The sequence below is a fragment of the Anastrepha obliqua genome, chromosome 3 (assembly GCF_027943255.1).
Source record: "Anastrepha obliqua isolate idAnaObli1 chromosome 3, idAnaObli1_1.0, whole genome shotgun sequence".
Lineage (NCBI taxonomy): Eukaryota > Metazoa > Arthropoda > Insecta > Diptera > Tephritidae > Anastrepha > Anastrepha obliqua.
The window spans coordinates 114,693,865-114,716,109 of record NC_072894.1 but is presented as its reverse complement, the minus strand read 5'-3'; the positions used below and the strand labels follow the sequence as shown (position 1 = coordinate 114,716,109).

At 35.9% G+C, this 22,245-nt stretch overlaps 1 protein-coding gene across 12 annotated transcripts in view; it reads left to right on the top strand.

The window, feature by feature from the left end:
• LOC129240155 (poly(rC)-binding protein 3) overlaps positions 1 to 22,245 on the top strand; it is a 165,963-nt gene that overhangs the window by 115,618 nt on the left and 28,100 nt on the right. For 5 of the 12 annotated variants that reach the window (XM_054875731.1, XM_054875724.1, XM_054875722.1 and 2 more), the window contains 6 exons: positions 1,273 to 1,329; positions 1,399 to 1,515; positions 4,187 to 4,280; positions 4,425 to 4,588; positions 4,775 to 4,894; positions 15,171 to 15,311. In XM_054875731.1, the coding sequence (XP_054731706.1) occupies positions 1,273 to 1,329; positions 1,399 to 1,515; positions 4,187 to 4,280; positions 4,425 to 4,588; positions 4,775 to 4,894; positions 15,171 to 15,311 (693 nt within the window). The remainder of the gene's footprint in view (positions 1 to 1,272; positions 1,330 to 1,398; positions 1,516 to 4,186; positions 4,281 to 4,424; positions 4,589 to 4,774; positions 4,895 to 15,170; positions 15,312 to 22,245) is intronic. The other 7 variants (XM_054875732.1, XM_054875729.1, XM_054875728.1 and 4 more) reach the window with 3 other exon arrangements.

The following is a 22,245-nucleotide window of genomic DNA, read 5'->3' as shown; positions in this document are numbered from 1 at the left end:
CTTCGTTGTGAAAATGTTCCGATTATTCTCTTTGCTGTCCTCCATTGTTAACACCCTGCACTCACAACTGAATGGAAGAAACAAAAAACGGCAAACTAATTTTTTTAGAGTGAAATGTGACCTTCACATCGGCATAAACTTTAAATTGTTTGTCTACCGAGAAAATATTGGATTTCTGTTTCCCAAACTAATATCGGAAATTAATAGGGAAAGTGACGGTGTGTGACTTTGTTTATATGTAAATTAAACTAAAGTTCAGAAAAACTTAAAAGCAATTAAATTTTTCATTACCTAAAATAAAACATATTTTGAAATTTTTTTTTTTCAATGATATTCATGTGTATATATTACAAGTATGCAATATTCAAAAATGGATTTGCAATTATTTTAGATCTTTCTTTAATTTTAACGCGAGGTGGTTTTTACTTTATATTTTATTTCATGGCCATAACTTCCTCTATTTTGATACTACTTAAAGATAGCCGCTTTTAAAATTTGGGGGCTCGAAATCGACTTTAGAGCTATGCTCTAATGCACTTTTTTCTTCTAAAAAATGTATGTAGTAGGCGAATCTACTAAGACCAATGTCGAAAAATGTCCACTTAAATTAGCCCACCCTAATGCTCATACATTCATATACATATATGCATTCTAGTATGCATCAGCAAATTCACTTGTGAGACTTGGCTCTGTGGTTTTATCACTGCATACTTGTAATATTTGAAGAGAAAAACTTTTTGGAACTAAACTTCGAAAGTGCATTCCGATGCACTTTAACGCAAAAGCGCGCACACATATATATGTGTATATATATGCAGATATATACATATATATATGTATATATATATAATATATCAACAACAAATGTATATGTGTATATATTCTCCACACATATATTTAAAATGGCTGCCACACATGTTTTTAGGATGGCAACAACAACTTGACATACCAGGATATGCATTCCATGTAATTTGATGATTTCTGTTTGCCTGCGGCTGTAGCAAGCCCAGTTTCGTATATAAACAATAAGCTTAGTACCGATTACCACCTGCTCTCTGGCATTACAACTAAATAAAAGCCACAAAATTCGACAACAGTATCTTCTTTGACCAATTATTTGTTAACAACAATTCTATTTGAAACAAGTACATGAATTATTTGCGGCTTTTTTAAATATTTGCGTACCTCTGTAATGGATTTTCCATGTCCTGTTTGTGTTCTAAAGAAAGTGTCACCATTTATTGATTACCTTTTTTTGTTTTATCTTTGCAGGAAGTTGGCAGCATTATTGGCAAGAAGGGCGAGATTGTGAACAGATTTCGTGAAGAGGTAAGTTTGATGTTTTTTTCTTTTTTGTTTTTTTTTGAACATTTTTTATTGAACAAAAATTCAACGCAGTCTGGCGCAAAGATCAACATCTCGGATGGCTCATGCCCGGAGCGCATTGTCACCGTGTCTGGCACGACTAGCGCGATCTTCTCGGCTTTCACGCTCATCACAAAGAAGTTTGAAGAGGTAATGTAGATCTTTTTTTGTGCCTCACAGAAAGGGTGGCTGACAATGTTTCAATTTTTATTAAAAGAAAGGAGACATTTTAAGAAAAAATAATTTTTTTAGTTATAGAAACTAGAGCTCCAGAAGTTTGGGTATCGAGCAGTGCAAGTAGCTAAATACTCGCTCAAAACTCGTTGATTGCTCATTTTCTCGAATTTTTGTTCGAAATTTTCGAGCCTATGAATCATTTTAGCGGCCAAACATTTTTAATTTAATTTAATCGATTTTTTTTTTAATTTTCAACGACGTTCGCACTGTGAATAAATAATTTGTAAAACTAAAAGACAAGGTCCGACGAAAAAGGCAAACTTATCGAAAGTATTGTTCATGCGCTTTAACTAATGGTAGTGGCACTAGACCAACAACAATGTTTTGTACGTTTGATTGTCATGGCAAAGTATTGGTAAAGTAGAAAACAAAGAATGAATTCGCCTTGTTTCATACTGTGCTGACAGCCCAATGGACACGGCGAAAAAAAAACAAATCAGCTGATTTACTGATACCACCTTTAATAGATTCGCCTTGGTATTGTTCGAAATATATTAGTCGAAATAAAATTTTTAAAAATTTTAGCAAATTTTTCGAATTTTACGAAAAGAAATGTTGACTCAAAAGGGGTAAGACTACCCGGACGTTGAAAAAATTGGATGGTTGAAAAAAAATTTTTTTTTTTGTTGTTTTCACAGAATCAGAAACTCTCTACTTTTTAGTTATTTTCATCGGATACTTTTTAAGATATTCCTGATATATATAGGAACATAAATAAGCCGAACTCTCCAGCTCTAATTTGTGGTGTGCGTCTTAATATGTTCCAACAGCAAAACCTACAATTTTACGCCGACTCTGACCGCAAATGGTTTTTATGAATAGCAAACGGTCACTGTCGAATAGTACTCACGCACCAACCCATTCGGCTACTCCCTGTTCCGCTCTGGAAGTATTGGAAGTAAAATATGTAGAATAGATATTCTCAATCTAGAGAAAACCTTCAGCAGCATCTACTCGGAAGTCTCTTGCCAATTCTACTTAAAGTGATAGTTTTGCGACATATAGTAGAATGAGGATATAATCATCCTTTCCTAAATGTGTATGCATACATAATTAATCATAAGAACATAAGCTTCTTAAGGATACCGTCCTTGCCACTTTACTCTGTAAGTTAGAATGGCACTAAGGGAGGTTTGCACTTCGATCTAAAAGTATTCTGTGCTCTCTACTCGTCACAATGGCTCGTCCAAACGCAATTCTCTAAGTAAGATGACGCTAAGGAGTTAGGTTTAGCACTTCAGCCAACACGAGTTGGGTTGATAGTCTGACATGTAATGCTAAAAAAATAATTTGGCCAAAATGGGACGCCAGATGCTCAAAGGTGCTGCTTATCGGCCAAGGAAAATCGTATTTATTGTTAGTTGCTTTGATCATAGGCCACTATCGTCTAGATCGAAATGCTAGGATTGAATGTACCCTATTTCATCTATTGCAGAAACTGCAAGCATGAGGAAGACGAAGAGTCTGTCAGACACCTTCTCTGTTAGTGTCCTGCGGGGCATGGCACTAGGCTTAGACACTTTGGCTCATCGTCCTTAAATGATACTAATGACCTTAGGGATATACGTGTCAGCCAGATCAATGAGTTTGCACTTAAACCCAAGTGGTTTAACCACCAATAGCAGGTAAACTTCTAAGGTGGTATCCCAATGGATCGGCAACGGTATAAGTGAGTTGGTTTAAAGACTTACTGCCACTTCTACCTACCAACCTACCTAGGTTGACCAAATGCACCATTCTTTTGGGCGTGCCCTGCCTAGATATCTACTCTTTCTTCTCGCTATAGCACTGGATTCGAGAAGGTGTTTGGGAGTTTCTTGGGATTGATACCAAAAACGACGTGGCTGACAGTGGACCTTTTCTAGAGCCTGTGCAGATGACTACTCAATCTGAGGCTTATGAGCTGCTGAAATCTATTATGATTATACTCTCGCAATAAGAACTTAAGCTACAATTAATGGTGCCGTAGTATTGCTGCCATAGCAATAAACAGCTGATATTGAAGTGGATTTAATGACAACTTTTGTATCGTTCCCACGCCAGTCCGTTCGGTGCAACAGGAACGACCCGGATTTATATCCGGACAAGGACTGCCACTGCAGCAGCATTCCCTGTATATGTATGGGGAAGGTTTATGCTGCTACAACAACAACAACATTTGCAGTTTGTTATAAAAACACAGATAATTTTCCACTAAGCCAATTAATTTTTCGTCGTTCATTTCTAATATTCAAATTTTTATCGCAAATATCAAAACAAATTCAAGGGATTTCACAGCTGCTTACGGTTGTTTACAGTGATGCCCATATGTGATCAGAATAGCTGATTGCTATCGCTACGGTACGGCACCACTGATTGCAGCTTTAAGCTGAGATAGTCCCGCAAACCAATTTTTTTTTTCAATTTCGTGTCGAAAACTGTATTGGTAATGTAAAATAAATTTATAATTAAAATCATCAAGTATTTGAAATTGCATCTGTATTAGTGCGAGGAATATTATCTAAATTAATCTCAATATCACTGCCACCCTTTTAGCACAGAGCCATTACTTGTTTGCATATTTAATACATACAATTCTTTTTAGTGGTGCTCACAGTTCAGTGATGTTGGCAAGGTTGGCAAAACTCAAATACCGATACGTTTAATTGTGCCCGCCAGTCAATGTGGATCGTTAATTGGTAAAAACACATATATACACACACACAAACAAGCATACACATACCTTCTAGGCCCATTTGCACTAATGTAATTGAAATATCTTCTCTTGTTTTCTTTTTTTTTTGCATTTTGCTTTCTCTCTTTCGCTCTGGCCCTTTGTGTAGGCAAAAGTGGCTCAAAAATCAAGGAGATACGTCAATCCACTGGCTGTTCGATTCAGGTTGCCAGCGAAATGTTGCCAAATTCAACAGAGCGAGCCGTCACTTTGAGCGGCACTGCCGAGCAAATAACTCAATGTATCTATCAGATTTGTCTCGTTATGCTGGAGGTGAGTATTGAATTAAAGTGCTGGCTTAATTCAATGACACACACACACACACACAATCATGCATGTATGCTAGGCTAAGAGCATGTATGTGTGTGTATGTGTATGTGCATAAATGCACTTTGCTTAGTTTAATTAAATTTACCATGTTTTGTAACCTACAAATTTTCAATTCATTCAACGAAACAGTCACCACCAAGGGGAGCTACCATACCGTATCGGCCAAAACCGCAAGTATCTGGACCAGTCATTTTGGCAAACGGACAAGCCTATACCATACAAGGCAACTATGCTGTACCCGCACAAGAGGTAAACTAACCATAAATACACACACACACACCTACACATCTGCATAGGTGTAGAAGATATCTTACAAAATAACACATACATATACATACATATATGCAATTAAACACCTGAGCTTATAACTATGTGACTACACACACACACGCGCGCGCACACACAGACTTGCCACTGCGACTGCAGCTTCATGCCGCACAGTTTACCCATTGCCAATTAGTGGATGAGTTAAGTGAAGCGTGTGTTGAGGTCTGTGTGTGTGTGTGTATTGTGGCATTGGTGTATTGTGCCTGTGTTACACACATACATATACATTTACATATTTACAATTATCCTTTCTACTTATACTTAAAACTTATGCATTTATTTAAGTTAGACGCTCCTCAAGCACAAGCATACATACATACGCATGCATGTACATATGTATGTACGTGCTGTGGCATATGCCATTCGCTGCCTTTATTCGCCTTCCACTAGTTTAGTTTTCTTTTCCATTTCCAAATTTCTTTCAGTTTTCGTTTTTTTCTTGTTTTTTTTTGTGTTTTTGGCGTTTACTGACGCGCGCTTTTACTCTTTTTGGCCCAAGTATGGAGGCTAAACAGCCTCTGCCGTCAGCGGCGCTTATAAATAAAATTAAATTTTTAGTCGTCTATGTATTTTCTTAGTAAATAAATACCCACTCTTATTTTCCATTTTATTCTTCTTCTTCTACTTCTACTTCTAAATCTTTACTGTTTATTGCGCTCCACAGTTGCCTTTTATTACATTTTTGCTCCTTATTTGTCCTTTACAAATTTACTTTGTCAACTAAGTTTGTGCTTTGCATATTTATTTATACACATACTTACTTACAAACATATATATATATACAAGTATATATATTTTCGACATACATATTCACAGATTTCCACAATTTTTGCTACCATACGTTTATAAAATACTTATAAAAATATATTTCTCCGCTCCGCTCCATGTTGCTCTCCACTAAACTATTGTCTACTCTTTTCGAAACACTTTGTTCTGCTCCGCGCCGCCCCGCTCCTTTCTCTAAAGTCTTATGTCCATGTGTATTATAAATTATTTGCGCTTGATCTTTTTTCTTTCACCATTTCTAAATTTATTTCTTTAACGTTTTTGCTTATTTCCACCGCCGCTCTCTAACCACATACAAATTACCTTAGTTTTTTAGTGCCTTAAATTTAATTTGATCACCTCAAGTAAAGAAAAAAATGTATATGAAAGTGAGTAATAGAATTATTGAGTGGAAAGCACTTTTTAGTTTTTCATAAGTGTGTGTGTAACCCTTTTGCTATTGGAATATAAAAGAAAGATAAAAAAAAAACAATTTATCTTTTAATATTCAACCTAAGCAATTTTGAAGCCCATATTAACAAACCAATTGCCCGAATTCGTAAAAGCAATACTGACAATTGAATAATGAAGATTGCAACGCTTAGGCAAAAACAAATTTAAACATGAATTTTTGAGATTCCACAAATTTGCAATCAAATTTAATGGTAATGCATTTGTAAAAGCTTCCGTGGAAATTTTCAATAAATTTCCTAAGATTACCATATCATTTGGCACTATTCAGCGGCCTATGCCGTCCAAGAAGGCCAAGTAACTCGAGCATACTCCACTTGCAAAACTTTTATGAAACTACAAGGTGAAGTCCAAAATAAACAAGGCTGTGCTAAAATAGAGACGACAGGAGCTTTGTTCTGATAACTTCGAATTTATTTATTCAAAATAGTCCCCTCTGGTCTCGATACACTGTTTTGCGCGATCAAAAAGCTTTGCGAAAGAGTGTTTTAGGCCATTTACCGGAATGTCTTTCAAGATGTGGGTACAAGCCTTTTGGTTGGCCTCTACGGACGCAAAACGTTTTCCTTTCTTGGCCAAATGCAATTTTCGAATAGGTAAAACTCACAGAGAGCCATATCAGGCGAAAATCAGTCACAAGAGTGGATCGGTGAGATGGTGAATTATCATGAACAATAAGCGCCTGCTTCCTGTTTCGCGATATTCAAGGCGAATTCGACGAACGCGATGCAACAAGCTCTTCAAAACGCCAAGATAGAAAATTGCATTGACGGTTTGGCCCATTGGCACGAACTCCTTATAGACAATTCCCTTGGAATAATAAAAAGAAATGAGTATCAACTTGATTTTTGACCTCTCCAAAGGCGATTTTTTGAGTGGGGGCTCATCTGGAGCCTTCCATTCGGCACTTTGACGCTTAATTTCAGGTTCATGTTGGAAACACCACATTTCATCACCAGTTACAATGTTGTAAATGAAGTTCTCGTCTTTTCTCGCCTCTTTAATGAGGTATTTCGAATGATGAATTCTGAGCAATTTTTAGAGTTTTAGAGCGGAATAAAACGTGCACAGACCTTTCGCAAGCGCAAATGATCAGTTAAAATGTGATCATGATTTTCAACGATGATTTCGGTTCATTTTTCATAAATTTACGAATAATTCCGATGAGCTCTTGTTTATTTTCGACTTCACTTTGTATGACGAATAAAAAATAAATAAATAATTGGCGCGTACACTTCTGTTAGGTGTTTGGGCGAGCTGCTGCTCTTATTCGTGGCGTGCGTCTTGATGTTGTTCCGTCTATGACGAACTAGCGAGTGATGGCACAACTACCCGCATCACTCTTGATATGGAGATTGCAGGTGTGCCTCGCTCAACCTACAAACTACGTGGTATAAGTCGCCTTGTTACTTCAGTGGACGCAAGATGGGGTGATATTTTGACATGTAACGCTACAAAAAGAATGTGGCCGGAATGAGACGTGAGGCGTTTAAAGGCGCTACTCAATCGGCCAAAGAAAAACGTATCTATTGTTACTTGTTTTTTGATCATAGGCCACTGTCTCCTAGGTCGAAATGCTCCAATATTGAATGTACCTCATTTCGACTATTGGGGAAGCTGCAAGAATGAGGAGGAGGGAGAGGGAGAGGGGTCGCATTGCTTTCCAGTAGGTTTAAACACTTTGGCTCATCGTTCTTGAACGATACTGCTGATCTTAAGGATTTAAGCGTCAGCTCGATCAAAGAGTTTGCACTTAAAACAAAGTGGTTTAACGAAAAGTAGCAAGTAAATTGGTAAATTATAGAGGAAATAATTGATGATCTTCTGAAAAATTATAAAAGATCTGAAGATCTCACAGCAATTACCTGCTTTGTAATACCACTTATAATCCCACAATTATGAGCTGACAGTGACCTTGTGGGGTAACAACATATCTCTTCAGGCTCAAATAGTTCGAAGGAAGCTAAACTCGAGGCAGTCAACGCGAAACACATTTCATATTTTCTGCAAGAGGCAGCTTGGACTTTTAAAAGTATTTTCATGATCATCGTGTACTCCAAGATCTTCAGTAAGTAATTTCGAGAAAAGAGCCGGGAATTCGATATCCCCTACAGTCTTATGCATTATTCTGATATCAGCTATGAAAGACTTCAAGGAACTTGGGCCTAAACAGTTCAAATAACAGTTTATATTTAATTGATTGTCTCTCTCGCGAATTTCTGTCATCATATGCTGATTACAGAGACTACTGCTCGTGACAGGCAAGAGCCTCACATTGAAACATCATAAGCTCTACTGCTCCCCGCTCTCTTCATATACAATTCTCACTGAATAAAAGTGCTGGTGTTCCATTATCCTAGAATGAGCAGTAAGAACGACGATGAATACGACGACGGGCGTAATAGAGTTAAGGCGACTTACCTAATGGTTCTGTTGTTGTCATATAAAGTTTTAACAACCCTTTTCTTTATATAATCCAGAACCGACTGTCGGGGTAAAGCTAGCTCAGAAATAATTACATATCAAGAATGATAGCTTACAAAGTCTGGCCATCCGAAGCAAAATTGTGAGAGTAACTTCGGCTGTCGCGTCATCGATACTCGGCAGCAAAATTTTACCCGATCATCTCACACGTGTAGTATTTACAAGGATGACAGATTAAGAGGGTTTGTTGTTGTTGTTGTTGTAGCAGTAACTTTTCCCTGTCAATATAGTGTAAATCACTGGTCGCCTTCGTCTAGTTCATCTAACGGTAGGCCCAGAAAACTTGATGTTTCGACAGGTTGGGTCCAGAGGGAAAGGCATGTTAGATGAGTGGGTTTGATGGGGCATGTGAAAAGGTGGTTAGTGTTGTGCGGGGTGCCTTCACGTGCCGGACATATGTTTCGTATTCGCAGGGTCAAAAATGACCCAGCTTAACTTGCTACTGTATCCAGAACGCAATTGTGCCAAGGTTACGCGGGACTCTCGGGGAAGTTGAAGCTTTTCGTCTGCAATGGGTAGTGGTTGATTCCGATGAGGGCATTCGGGGGTAGGAAACTTAAGAAAGTGGTAATGGTCTCCCGATGAATGTCGGGTAATTAGCCCTGTCTAGTGTATCGTACCCCAGCCCCAAAAGGGTTCGCTCTTTAACTATGGTGAAAAAGAAAATTGTGATGGAAGCTTCGGCTGCTTGGGAGATTCGGAGCCGAATTCTGCACGACCATTTAAGACGTATTCACACACAACGGCAAAAAGTTTTTTATGAGGAGCTTTTTTTGTGGCAAAACTACACTCTCACGTTAGCCATTTCCTGCCGAGAGGCTACCGCCATTAAAAAAAAAAAAAATTGTCTCACGTACGAAGATTCCAACCTCCGTACTTCCAAATGGTAGTCACGCACCAACCCATTCGGCTACGGGGGCCGCGATAACCTACCATATGGAATACCCAAAAACCAAATTTCAATCCATTGTCTGTCTTGCAGCTTCCAACTTCCAAGTGGCAGCCGAGTTTGAACAAGTTATCTAATAATTCGCATCAATCATTTTTACTGTTGAATAAGTTAACCCAAGAAATAGTCATGTACTGGAATAAAGCTATCGTAGGTATACTGACAGGCCACAACCTGCTAGCGGCACGCGCATACAAGATAGGAATTACAAACAGCGATAGCTGCAGATTTTGCCATGAACTAGAAGAGAGGGAAACGTTAGAACACCTTCTATGTTTTTGCCCTGCGTTAGCTAGAACCAGATTGAAATGCTTAGGAGCTCTACAATATGAGAAGTTAGAAGCCTCTCGAGGTTAGAGCTTCAGAATTTACTTAGATTCGCAAAAGATGCAGACGTATTACAAGATTTCTACTACAAAGAAACGTAAGGGTCCAGTCCCATCTGGTAACACTAAGAACCACCAGGTCTATGTGATGGCTGTCAGCCACACAATTCAACTTAACGTAACCTAATCTAATGGCAAAAAATTCTTGAGGCAGAAAAACGACAGAAGCCAAATAGGGCTGTGAGCGAAAAAAAAAATGTCAGCATTGCTTTTAATCCACACTCTACTCCCCTTATCACCCTTTATATCCATGCTCTTGCCGCTATTCTTTTTTTCTCAGGCATATTTTGATTACCCTAAACAACCCATTCAGTGTGTAGAAAATTTCAACCGCCCTCTTCTATTTTTCACTAATAATATCTTTAGACACTAATAACTAATCAAATTTGCTATGTATTTAATACAAAAACAATTGAAAAAACAAAAATAAGCAAGACTATTTTTGATTACTTATACTTTTTTTCTTTTTTGTATTTTGTTTAATATTTTCTGCACTTTCTCTTAGGATAAGTTCAACGTCGTTACACTTTGTCGCTTGTTCGTTCGTTCTCGCTCGCTCGCTAGTGTAAGAAAGCAAAGAGCCTGTCTCACCAACATACATGACTGAAAAGAAAAGTTACAGAAAAGAGTCGAGTCAAAAGTTAAAAAGGCTTTAGAGGTTTTACTTAATCCATAAAATATACGAAAATAAAATTTAAAGTTGAATATATTTTGAAATGCCACCGCAGAATATGTGTGTATCAAGGATTGGTTGAGAGAGAATGCCAATAAGCAAATATTTCGCGTCAACTTAATTAGTTGGGTTCACTCTTGGTTCACTAAAAAGAAAAAACCCCGAAAAAGAAGGATATTCAACACTTGAAACGCTTCACTCTGCTCTGCTCTGCTCTCGTTCGTCTACTTAGTTCGGGGTCCACAGGGAAACTTGAATACTGATTTAATAAACAGAAAACTGATCTGAAAACTACTGATACATTGAAGAACTGCTTCTTCGTTAGCTAGCAGGAGGGCTCGTGTGCAGTTGGAAAGTATGTGTACTTTGTTTACTACTACAACTTCCCCACTCACTACTTGTTTTATTGTTTTGTACCTCAATTACACCTTTTCTCAAATTGATATAAATCAACTTTAAACGAAATTACCACTTTTGCGCAAAAATGTTAAAAGTAAACCACCAAATCACGAACCGTTTAAATTCTAAAAAAAAAAAATATTTATATATTTATATAAAATTACATACCTCCACCAATCCAGCCCACAGCCTGCCTATAAAGGTGCCTATAGTTTTTTGTTAGTAAGTTGCTCATTGCTCCACCAAGACGCAGCGCGTTCATTGAGATCCCTTTAATATCCTCAAACAAAAAACAAATATATATATATATATATATACATATATAAATATAAATACATATTCGTATCATATATTCGAACGGTGCTCCCATGTTTACTGTGCGTTGATTTTGTTAAATGTCAACTATACTTAGTACCCGAAACCTTAATGAAAATTAAAAAAAAAAAAATAATAATAATTATAACATCTTTAGCCACATCTTACTTTATCACCAAAATATAGTTAACTTTAAATATGCATTAATAAATACAAATAAAATTAAAAATAAAATATTGTTATGCAATATTTGCCTGCCCGAGCCCTCACTCGCAATCTTCTCAAATATTATACAATAAATTAACCATTTTTTCTTTTGAAACCATCTCTAGCCATACAAATTCTTTACAATATTTTCAACATGCCTTTATCGTATTAAAAGTTTCAAAAAAACAAAAGCAATGAATTCCCGTACTAGTATTTTACACGCAGTTCCCACTTTATGTACATACATACACTCACATCACCACTAGAAATTTGACAAAACAGCAAGCACACACACACCACACGCAAATCCCGAAGGAAATTTTATTCCAGTCGCCCTTGACCTAACTACTTACACATACACACACGCCAATCCCGAAGGAAATTTTTTTCCAGTCGTCCTGGACATAACTATGTACTTACACATACTGCATACATACATACATACATACATACATAAACTGACATTTTTTTAACAGTCTCTCACTTGTGGTGTATTCCGGTAGTTATCCTTGTACTGTTCTCTTACTCATGACTATCCTCTTTGGGTCGCTAACCGCAATCATAACCTCTGTTAGGTTTGTTTGTATCTCTTGCGTTAACCCTATATACCATTCGATTTCTTTCCCACATTGTGTCCCTTACATTAATGCCTCGATGGTTCGCTTTTAGTCGTTCGCTCTGAATCATATTGTGTTGCTCCTCCCGAATATTTGGTAAGTCCTTCTGTGCCGCCAGGGCTTGGTTCTTGTACGCACCACCAAGCAACTAAAACAAAACCTGTAGTAAGGCTGTATTCTAAAAATTCCCGTTTCATCTCTAAAAAGCCCCACATAGGCTTTAAAGATAATACACTACAAATTTCGTTTCAGTTACGAAAATTTACTTTCGGCATTAGTACTTTTTCCATATTAAAAAATTGCCTTCGCCACATCAAACAAAAACTTTTGCCACGTTGTAATTTCCCAATATATGTATATTAAAAAATGTCCTACCTCGTTTGATAAATGCTTCCCAGAACTTTCTCTCATTTAGAAAATTGTGCTTTGTCTATATATATCCCAACCATTTCTGCAGTTCTCTGCTATTAACTTCGGGAAATTTTCCCAGTACATAAATATAAAAAATTTCCGTTCATTTACTTACATACGTGATATTTCTTTTTTTGAAATTTAAAGAATTCCATAAAATCACCTATATACCCAAAGTAGCTTTTTTCTTTCTCGCGTAAACTATAATACTTCGTTTTTATTACAGAAAATTCCCCTATATTTTTCTGCTATAAGAATTGCTATCTATATTTATGCAATATCAAACTATTCTTGGCTTATATGGATTCAGCCGCGAACTGAAACAAATTTCCCTATATTTTGTAAACATAACATATTTGTCAAATTAGCTTTTTACTACTAACAAGCGCCTGTAATATCTAAAATTCCATATTTCTCGCTTTCAGTTGCTTACTAAAAATATTCCTCTGCAAAAAAAATTCCTATTCTATGTCGACTATCGACACATATTTTTTAATTTGCTTGGATTGAGTCAGAAAAGATCATTAAGCATTTCCCATTATTTGTGTCGTCATACAATTTCCCCGTATTTTGCGAATATAACATATTTTTCATAACTAGCTTTCAGCTACTAACAAGCGTTTATAAAATTCGCAATTTTGCGATAATCTCGTCTCTTTTTTATTGCTGCAAACTTCCCAATATTTTGTAACAGCAAAAATAATTTCCTAATCTATGTAGGTATCGAATTATACATTTTCCAATTTACATCAGTCAGATTTAGCCAGTCGAAAAACATCATTTGCCGTTATTTATGGCGTCATAAAAATCCCTATATTTTTTCAATATAAAAGATTTTTAATTAACTTTACACTTCTAGAACTCGAGTTTGCTGCTTGAGGTCAGTCCTTAATATTTGAAAGAGCATTTCGAAGAAAATTCCCATTTTTACCCCAACTTAAACTACGATGACGGGCAAGATAAATTTTACAATTTAAAATAATTATACTTTTTTTCGGCGGAAATTTTCATTCGACTTTATGCTTTTCAGTATAGATGAAACGGGTTGCCTTTCCCTAAAAATCTTATGACCAACATATTGCGCTACCATTGTTTCCAAATCACCATTATTAATTCGCAATAAAAAGAATTGGCGGGAGATAGCGCGTTACTTTTCAATATCTACTTCTTAGTGTTATTTTTACGTTTCATCGGAAAAATCCTCATTAAAATTTCGCTTTTTGATTTCCACAAAAATACCCCAACATATTTGCCTTCTTTACTGAGCCTAAGAATTTACCACTATTTTTTGCAAAGCCATAATTCTACAAAAATCTCACATTGAATTTCCCGCTTTTACTGAATCTCAACATTTACTAAAATTTTTTTTGATGAACTCTCTGGATCTAACAAATGTTCTTGTGTGAAGTCGTTACCTTTTTCAACTGCCGTTATTTACAACCAACCACAACTGAAATTCCTAAAATTTAATATGTCGATTTTTCATTTACACTCCCGAATCGCTGTACATTTATACTGTCTCAAAACTGAAACTGTAGAAAACCGCATATTCTAAAGCTTTGTTACAAAATTTCCCACTATTTTCTAATTAGAATATAATTCTCTAAAGACTCCAAACTATTGTATTGTATAATTGTTCGTTTGCATACCTGGGTAGTTTCTCTCACATTGAAAACCAACCAACCGACCATCAACTCCCTCACCAATCCTGATTATCACATTCTTTCTGTGGTGGAAGATTTCCCAGTAATAGCCTGTTAAAGTAAACGAGACAATCTCCTGCACTATAACTAGGAAAATTGTATAATTTCCTCCGACCTTTATCTGTTACATTGAAACTGTTTTCTTTCTAATGATAGCTTGGAAAAAATCCCGTTATTTGACAGCCTCTCACCTACTCCACATACGAGTATGTTGTGGGACATTTTTATTATTAAAACACGAATATACGTACTCGTATCATTTCCACTGTTAACTTAGAGAATTTATTTTAATTTTAGTTACCCGACTTAAGTAAATATATAATTTTTTTTAATAATTTCCGTTATGTTAATCTGTCGTACCTTCTTCTAATCATTTTTTATGTTTAATTTGTTTACCCTTTCTCACAATTGTGAGCCCCGTCCACCCCTTAGATAGTCAAGAAAAAATCGAAAAACAAAACTATTTTTAAAAAACTATGTGTCTTTATACTGGCAAACAAGCTCTTTTAATTACAACACATATTTTCTTTATATTCTTTTCTTATTGTTGTAATTCGTGCAAAAACCAAATCGAAAATCGTTTAACTCACCAACAACAACAACAAATGTAATTACTTCTGCTACTACTACTCGTTACTACTCACCACCACTACCACCAACTACTACTACTACTACTACTACCAACGTCAAAATTCGTCTACTGCCGCAACTGCGTTGCCACACCTCGACTTTCTGCACATTGGCAATGAATATCAAACGAACAAAAAATACCATTTATGCACCAAAAACACCAAAAAAAAAAACAACACGAATAATAGACATGCCCAGTATTTCCACTGGCATTGGCCACCGGTGGCCTACACGCTGGTATCTCAGGTTTGACGGATCCTCTCTTGAAAGGGGCACATTTACAAGGAGCGGTGCCGGCAGCCCACCATCACCTACAACATATACCCGATGTGAGTTTCATTTGTATACAACAACAGCACCAGTCCAAGAAGCCAAGCGAGGCAAAAAACAGAAAAAAAAAATAAAAAAAACTAAAAAAGACAGAAAATTTACGGAAGCTATGCTGTATTTGTTATGGTTAAAATTTTATGAAATTATTTCGAAAATGAAAATACCCTCCGCTATACAGGTATTTTATGCGCACCCCTCATTCTCCTCCCTCACACCCAACTCTAGTAACTTACTTATGGTCGTTACTTAAACGGTGAATATCCACAAGAAAGTGTGTATGCCCTCTCACACCCGACCCCGTACCCCCGTATCCGTATAGTTAGTTGTTTTTCCGTAGTTGCCAAACAAATTGACCCCAGCTCCAGCAGAAACGTATTTGGAGAAACATTAAAACTTTCACTCTTGCTTAATGCTTTATCCCCCCCTTTTCTCCCCGCCCGTTGCCATGAGGTTTGTAACAAAATGTTGGTGTTATTTTCACTGGTTTTGTGTTTTGCATTGCATACCCCTTCCTGGAATGGAGTTATGGACTTGTGTTATGTTGAGCATTTAGTTTATACTTAAAGCTACGTAATTAGAATATGAACATTTATGCGCTAAATATTTACGAATAAACTGAGAAAGCATTGAAATTGTAATATGTACATATATACATTAAGGTGGAGCGATAGCATATGGTTTTTTATTTTTATTTTTTTATTGTAATGGCATAGCAATAAATGCTGCCCTTATAAGAGTTAATAAAATTCACAAAATTTTACCCTTTGGATAACGTTTTGAGGGCCCAAGGAAAAATAAATGAAATTTTACACAGCTGAATAAATTTCTTTCAACAAACATTTCAGGTTTTATGTTTATATTTTATGCTGTTTAACTGCAATACTGAAGTAAAATAATAAGAGTAATAATTTAAATATAAAATAATATAAATCAACAAATCTTATCACCGACAATGCAAATTCCTCACTGAAAGTCATTTGATGTCACCAAAAACTTCCTAAACGGTACCTTTTTTATGTCATCATCTCTGGTATTTGTCAAGTAGACAAATGTAATTTGATGCGCGGGAACACCGCGCTAAAATTATTCAAATTAATTATTATGAAAATGATCGATCTTTAGGAGCAACGTATTGCAAAATTCGTCATTTTTTTGGTGGAAATAATCGTCCGAATTAGTAGACAATTCAAAGGTTTGTGAAAAAATTTCAAAAAACTGGTTATATATGTCAAGGATAGAAAAAGGACTGTCAAACCAAAAACTGGACGCTCTGTTGAAAATTTTGCTGCTTTAGCACAAAGTTTTGCTGAATCGTCTTCAGCATCGATAACTCGACGTTCTCAACCTACATTTAGGCATTCATGAATCGACTGATTGCTGCTCTTTTTTCATATATAATTGTGAAGAGCCGTATTCTGAATAAAAATAATGAAACCTGAAATAATCTATTTTTTTTTCTCCATTTCTTTTATTTTAAAACAACATCCTGGCGATTATTTATATCAGTAACAATATAGCGTTATGAGTTACTTTAGGGGATATGAAAACGCTCGGAAATCAATTTTAGCACTAACAACAACAAAAAGTATAAAACAGTACATAATTTTGGGATGTGAAAATCAAATGGTTGCGTTTTTCAACATTAATGGTGTCGGAGCACTCCCTAGTATACGATGAAGCAACTTTGTTTTTCTTACTTCCAACTTTCTATAGGTTTGCCAAAAGGGATTTCGAGAAAATTTGCACTCCACCCCTATATACAACGTGGCGCAAAATTATTCACTCTATCAGGAGATTTACCAGGTGTACTCGTATACCTATGAAATGAGAATTTTTCTTTCGATTTCAAACGTTTATTAACAAAAAATGGTTATAAATTTAATCTTCAAAATAATAGCCATCGCTAGCGACACATTTTTCCCATGTCTCAGGCAATTTGTGAATACCGCGCCAAAAAAATTGGCCGTCTTTGGCCGCAAACCAATCTCGAGCCATTTTTTGGATTCTTCGTGAGAATTGATGCGCTGCTCGGAAAGTGCGTGGCCCATCGATGCAAGCAAATGATAATCGGAAGGCGCCAAGTCTGGTGAGTAAGCCGCATGCACCAGCGGTTCCCAATCGTACGTCTCCATCAATTCCCGGGTCGCTCTTGTGCCATGTGGCGGTGCATTGCCATTAAAAAAAATTACTTTGTGTTGCCGATCGGCATATTCTGGGCGTTTTCGGTGTATAGCGCTGTTCAAATCGGCCAATTGTCGTTGGTAGCGTGCACCGTCAACTGTTTCACCTGGATTTAATATTTCATCACCCGTAACGATTCAATGCAAACAAGACTTCCTTTTGAACCGGGAGAAGCGTTTTACTTCAATTGATAACAGGAAATCAACGATATCGGCAAACCGTATTTTTTCGACATTTTTAAGAGCGACAAAAATGCATTGTTGTATGAAGCGTAACAAACAATGAACTGAATATTGTTGACAGATGACAGACGAAAAAAACAAGACATTTGGCAAGGTTTAAAAATACTCCTAGCGACATCTATGGACTAATAGCTGAAAGTCTCACTTCATAGGTATATACCTGGTATAATTTGTGCAAAAGTTGCTGTACGTCAATCATATTTGACACTTGTGAGCCGCACTATACTAGATATACTTTACAAACAGACGGACAAAGCAGGAGCGCATTACGTTCTAAATTAATATTTCCACCACTCAAAATCATGTTTTTTGTATTCATGTTCATAGTATTCTCGAAGCCCAACTTTCTCAATAAATTTACGCACCAATGATGGCAGTATTCCCTTCGCCACCAAGCCGTTTCAATACGTATTTCGCTCAGCCTATTAGCGTTGAGTTAATGTTCATAACTAATAAACTGAAATATAACTTTTAAACGCCTCTTACTACTGGCATCCGTGAACGTAGACAAATTCTAACCCGCATATCCCCATATGTAAATACATGCATAGGTTAAAAAAAATATTAAAAATAAAAATAATAGATTTCATAAAAAGAATTTTTTATTTACAAAATATCTAAAACAATGTATGTTAAAGAATGGAAAATATTTATAAAAAAAATATTAAAATGTAAAAAGTGCAAAGTAATAATAGGTAAATATAATGGGCTTTTCCACAACTTATTTCTCCATTTAATATAATCAACCCCCAAACTAACGTCTCAAAATATCTCGGCATGCATCTTGATAACAAACTCACATGTTTTCACCAAACGGAAGAGTCTAGGAATAAAACTTAGAAACCTAAATTGGTTACTACATCGAAATTCCCATGTTTCTCTCTAAAGTAAGCTCTCACTTTACTCAGCTATCTTGAAGCCGATATGAACATATGGCATTCAACTTTGGGGCACTGCAGCTGAGTCCAACATTGAAATACGCAAAGATTCCAGTGGAAAGCCCTCAGAATGATCTCAAACGCCGCTTATTATATCACAATCGCCACTTATTATATCATCAAATTCATTGTGATCTCAAAGTAACCGCAATAATTGAAGAAATAAGAAAATATGCCACATCACACAACACAGGACCACAAACGTAATCAAATCCTTTTGTCACAGGAATAAATGCAAATCCCGGAACCTTTACCAGATTCAAGAGAAATTTTACAAAGGCCTCATATATTAATAAATTAGTCCAAATTATTATTTATCATAAAATAGTGAATGGTTGCACCACTGGGCCTATTCTATACTTGTTTTTGTTTTCTTTTAAATGAACTAAATAGCTTTTAGTAAAAAGATTGCTTAATGTTTAAATAACAGATCGCAATAAAAAAAAATTCTCCGCTAAATTGATTCGAGACTGAGTTTAGTAAGAAAACGTTTAACCTGATACCGCAAACTACGAAGCACAAAGCGAACTGCTAGCTTTTTACACTGAAACTATTCTGGTGACATATTAAATTATGCGAAATTTTGCTTTGTTTTCCTAAAAAATAATCTGAAACACCTAAGCATAGTGCCGATTTCTTTGTCCTTCATATCGTTTGCTAGGGAATTAAACTGGCTTCAAAACTGCATTTCCAAAACTTACTACTTTCTAGTGGTAGCAATGTGCAGTTTAAGTTGGAAATCATGCCGAACCTATTCACTGATCAAGTTTATTTAAAAGCTAGAGTGTAGTACGAGGGTGGGATAAAAAGTAATCGGTCTGGGAAAGAAAATACATGGCTGGTATAAACTAGATACAATTTTAGGAGCTACTAAAAGCTAAGAAATGTGCAGTTGCAGTTTAGCAAAGCTCAAAATCAATCAATTGATGAAAAGAAGCCAAAAGTCGCATGTTTATTTTTTTTTATGTAATAATTCGTGGTATTTAATTTTCCCATGACAGCTGGTGACTCGTATGACGCCCGTTCGAAGATGGTTTCTTTACAAATTTATCTTACCTAGTATCTAACGCTCTGTAGATCGATGAACCTAACTGTCAAAGTGCACCGTGCGATATTGATGGAAAATCGTTACAATCTGAATTCAAGGCCTCAAACGAATCTTCCTACTTTATAAGCGTAGCCCAGGCTTGAAGTTATGAATCGCACATCTAAGTACAGTGTACTCTCTCCAAACGGACACCGCTCTTCAGCGGACAGCTACCACAAACGGACACTTTTTCAGTACATACCACAAATGCTTAAGAATTTTTAAAATTTATTTTCTCTTAAGCGGAAAAGCCTTCCATAACATATTACGTTTTTTTACACTTTTCTCATAAGCGGACACCTCCAATAAATGGACTCTTATTTCAGTACATACCACAAAGAATACCTTAATAATTACATACCTTAAGAATTGAAAAAAAAAAATTCTTTAGCGGACACCTCCCTTAAATTGACAAATTTTTAATTCTCTTATTTGTCCGCTTAAGAGAGAGTACACTGTACAAACATAGTTCACTTTAAAGATAACTCTTTTGCTCCATTGCCTCAAGTCAGTGAGTACCTGTAAGCAAATGTTACTCATACGCCACAAAGTTTGTTCCCTTATATCACATATGTGCTTCGTCGAAATATTAATTGCTAATAAAAATTTGTATCATTCAATCAAAATGGGCATATTGCGCGTCAACCTAGCATTTCTTCTACATAATTGCTAAAAAAAATATTGTGTTTTTTTTCACTTTATTACTAACATTTTTTCGGTAATTAGGATGCGTTATTACAATTTCAATGCATATTGTTTCTCGATTAAAACTTAAAATCGAACATAAGTGATGTTAATGATTCATCTAAAAAGCGTAAATTATCATATTTTCTCTCAAATTATTAATCCTCAATTTCCCTGCATTACTGCACTCGTTACCCCTTTAATTGCTCTGTATATTAAATTTAGTACTTTGTTGTTTGTATACTATCTACATATCTACGTTTCTATAGTATGTGTATATACATTCCACTTTAATTGTATGCGCATTTCTTGTTCTTTATTGTTGTTCTTGTTGTTACGTCCCTTGGAATGTGCCCAGTCCCCATTAGTTACCCTCGTATTGTACTTAGTCGTAATCCAAATTATTAATGTGCTATGAACTACTCTAGCCACAAGCCCCTTGCACACACACATACACACATACATTCAGACATAATATATTTACTACTTTTTCTCTTTATGACCGCTATCTACTACATACATACATATTTGTCAACTTTTCCAGAGCGTAAAGATAAAATTTCGCTCTTCTTCACTGCCACTATCAACTCTACAAAATGTAAAATTATATATACATAGCGCATGTGTTTGTTACTTTGTTTTTTTTTTGTTTTTGTTTTTTTTTTTTTTTTACTTTTTTGTTTTTTATATATTCTGTTAGTTCTGATTTAGAACTGTATACTAGTTGGACGTTCTGATTACTACTAAACTCTTCGGCTTAGGCAAAGTTAGGATATTTTATTTGCGCCTAATAGAATTAAGGCATCCCAAGATTGAAGATTCTTTAGGCAAGTGGTTTAAATTGGTTAGGCAGACGTACAAAATTTAATTAGTTTGCAGAAGCAGAAGCGGATAGACTGCAATTTTTCAGAAATATTTTTAAATGTCATAAAAGTATCTTAAACTATGGCACTTTCCCTATTGGGGACTGCAAACTATAATACTTTCACTATTGGGGGCTGCTTTATGCAAACTATAGGATATATTTGATTAGTTGGCTTGCGTAGGTTACGTTAATCAGATAGGGTAGTTGATTAGCCTGTCGCTACCAGTCCTAAGTAGTGGGGCTGCACATTTGTCGGTCGTTGCTTAAGAACAACGCCTTCTGCTGACTAAAGCGCCATCTGAACAAGGAAACAAATATCTATAGGATATAGGGTATATGTATCTAAATCTTTAAGCTCAGGTTGTAGTTGTTGTTGTAGGTGTTATAGGTCTATATATCGGGTGTTTTTTTAAAACTTTAAGGCTTAAAATGATAATACATACATAACAGAAGTGTGGTTGGAATGGGTTTTTTTTATTGTCATCTCGTAGATAGCATATATCCGCCGCGACTACGAGTTGCATGGTCCATTCCGAAAAAAATAAGAACCGATGATGCCGCCGGTGCTCTATGAACTTCGCAAACATATTTATTTTAGTTTTTTTTTTTGCAAAGTAAATTTCTATAATTTGGAAACGGTCTTCTGACGTCAAGCAGTTCAAGATGACTTGCCGCGCCTTACTGCACAGAAATGTAAACACATTTTGCCATTCTCCGCAGTCAAATCATAGTTGTCGATAACTATCGCTAATTCTCATATAGCTAAAACAAAACACCCGATACATATAACTTAGGAAAACGAGGAAAGACCTAATAGACCATCTTTCATTAGTACATTTTTAAAACTGATTTTAGAGTCGAAAGTGCAACCTTATTATCATCTTCCACAAGTTTGAAATCAGCCAGTCGCAGCGCTGCGCCGCAGTCTTGTTATTG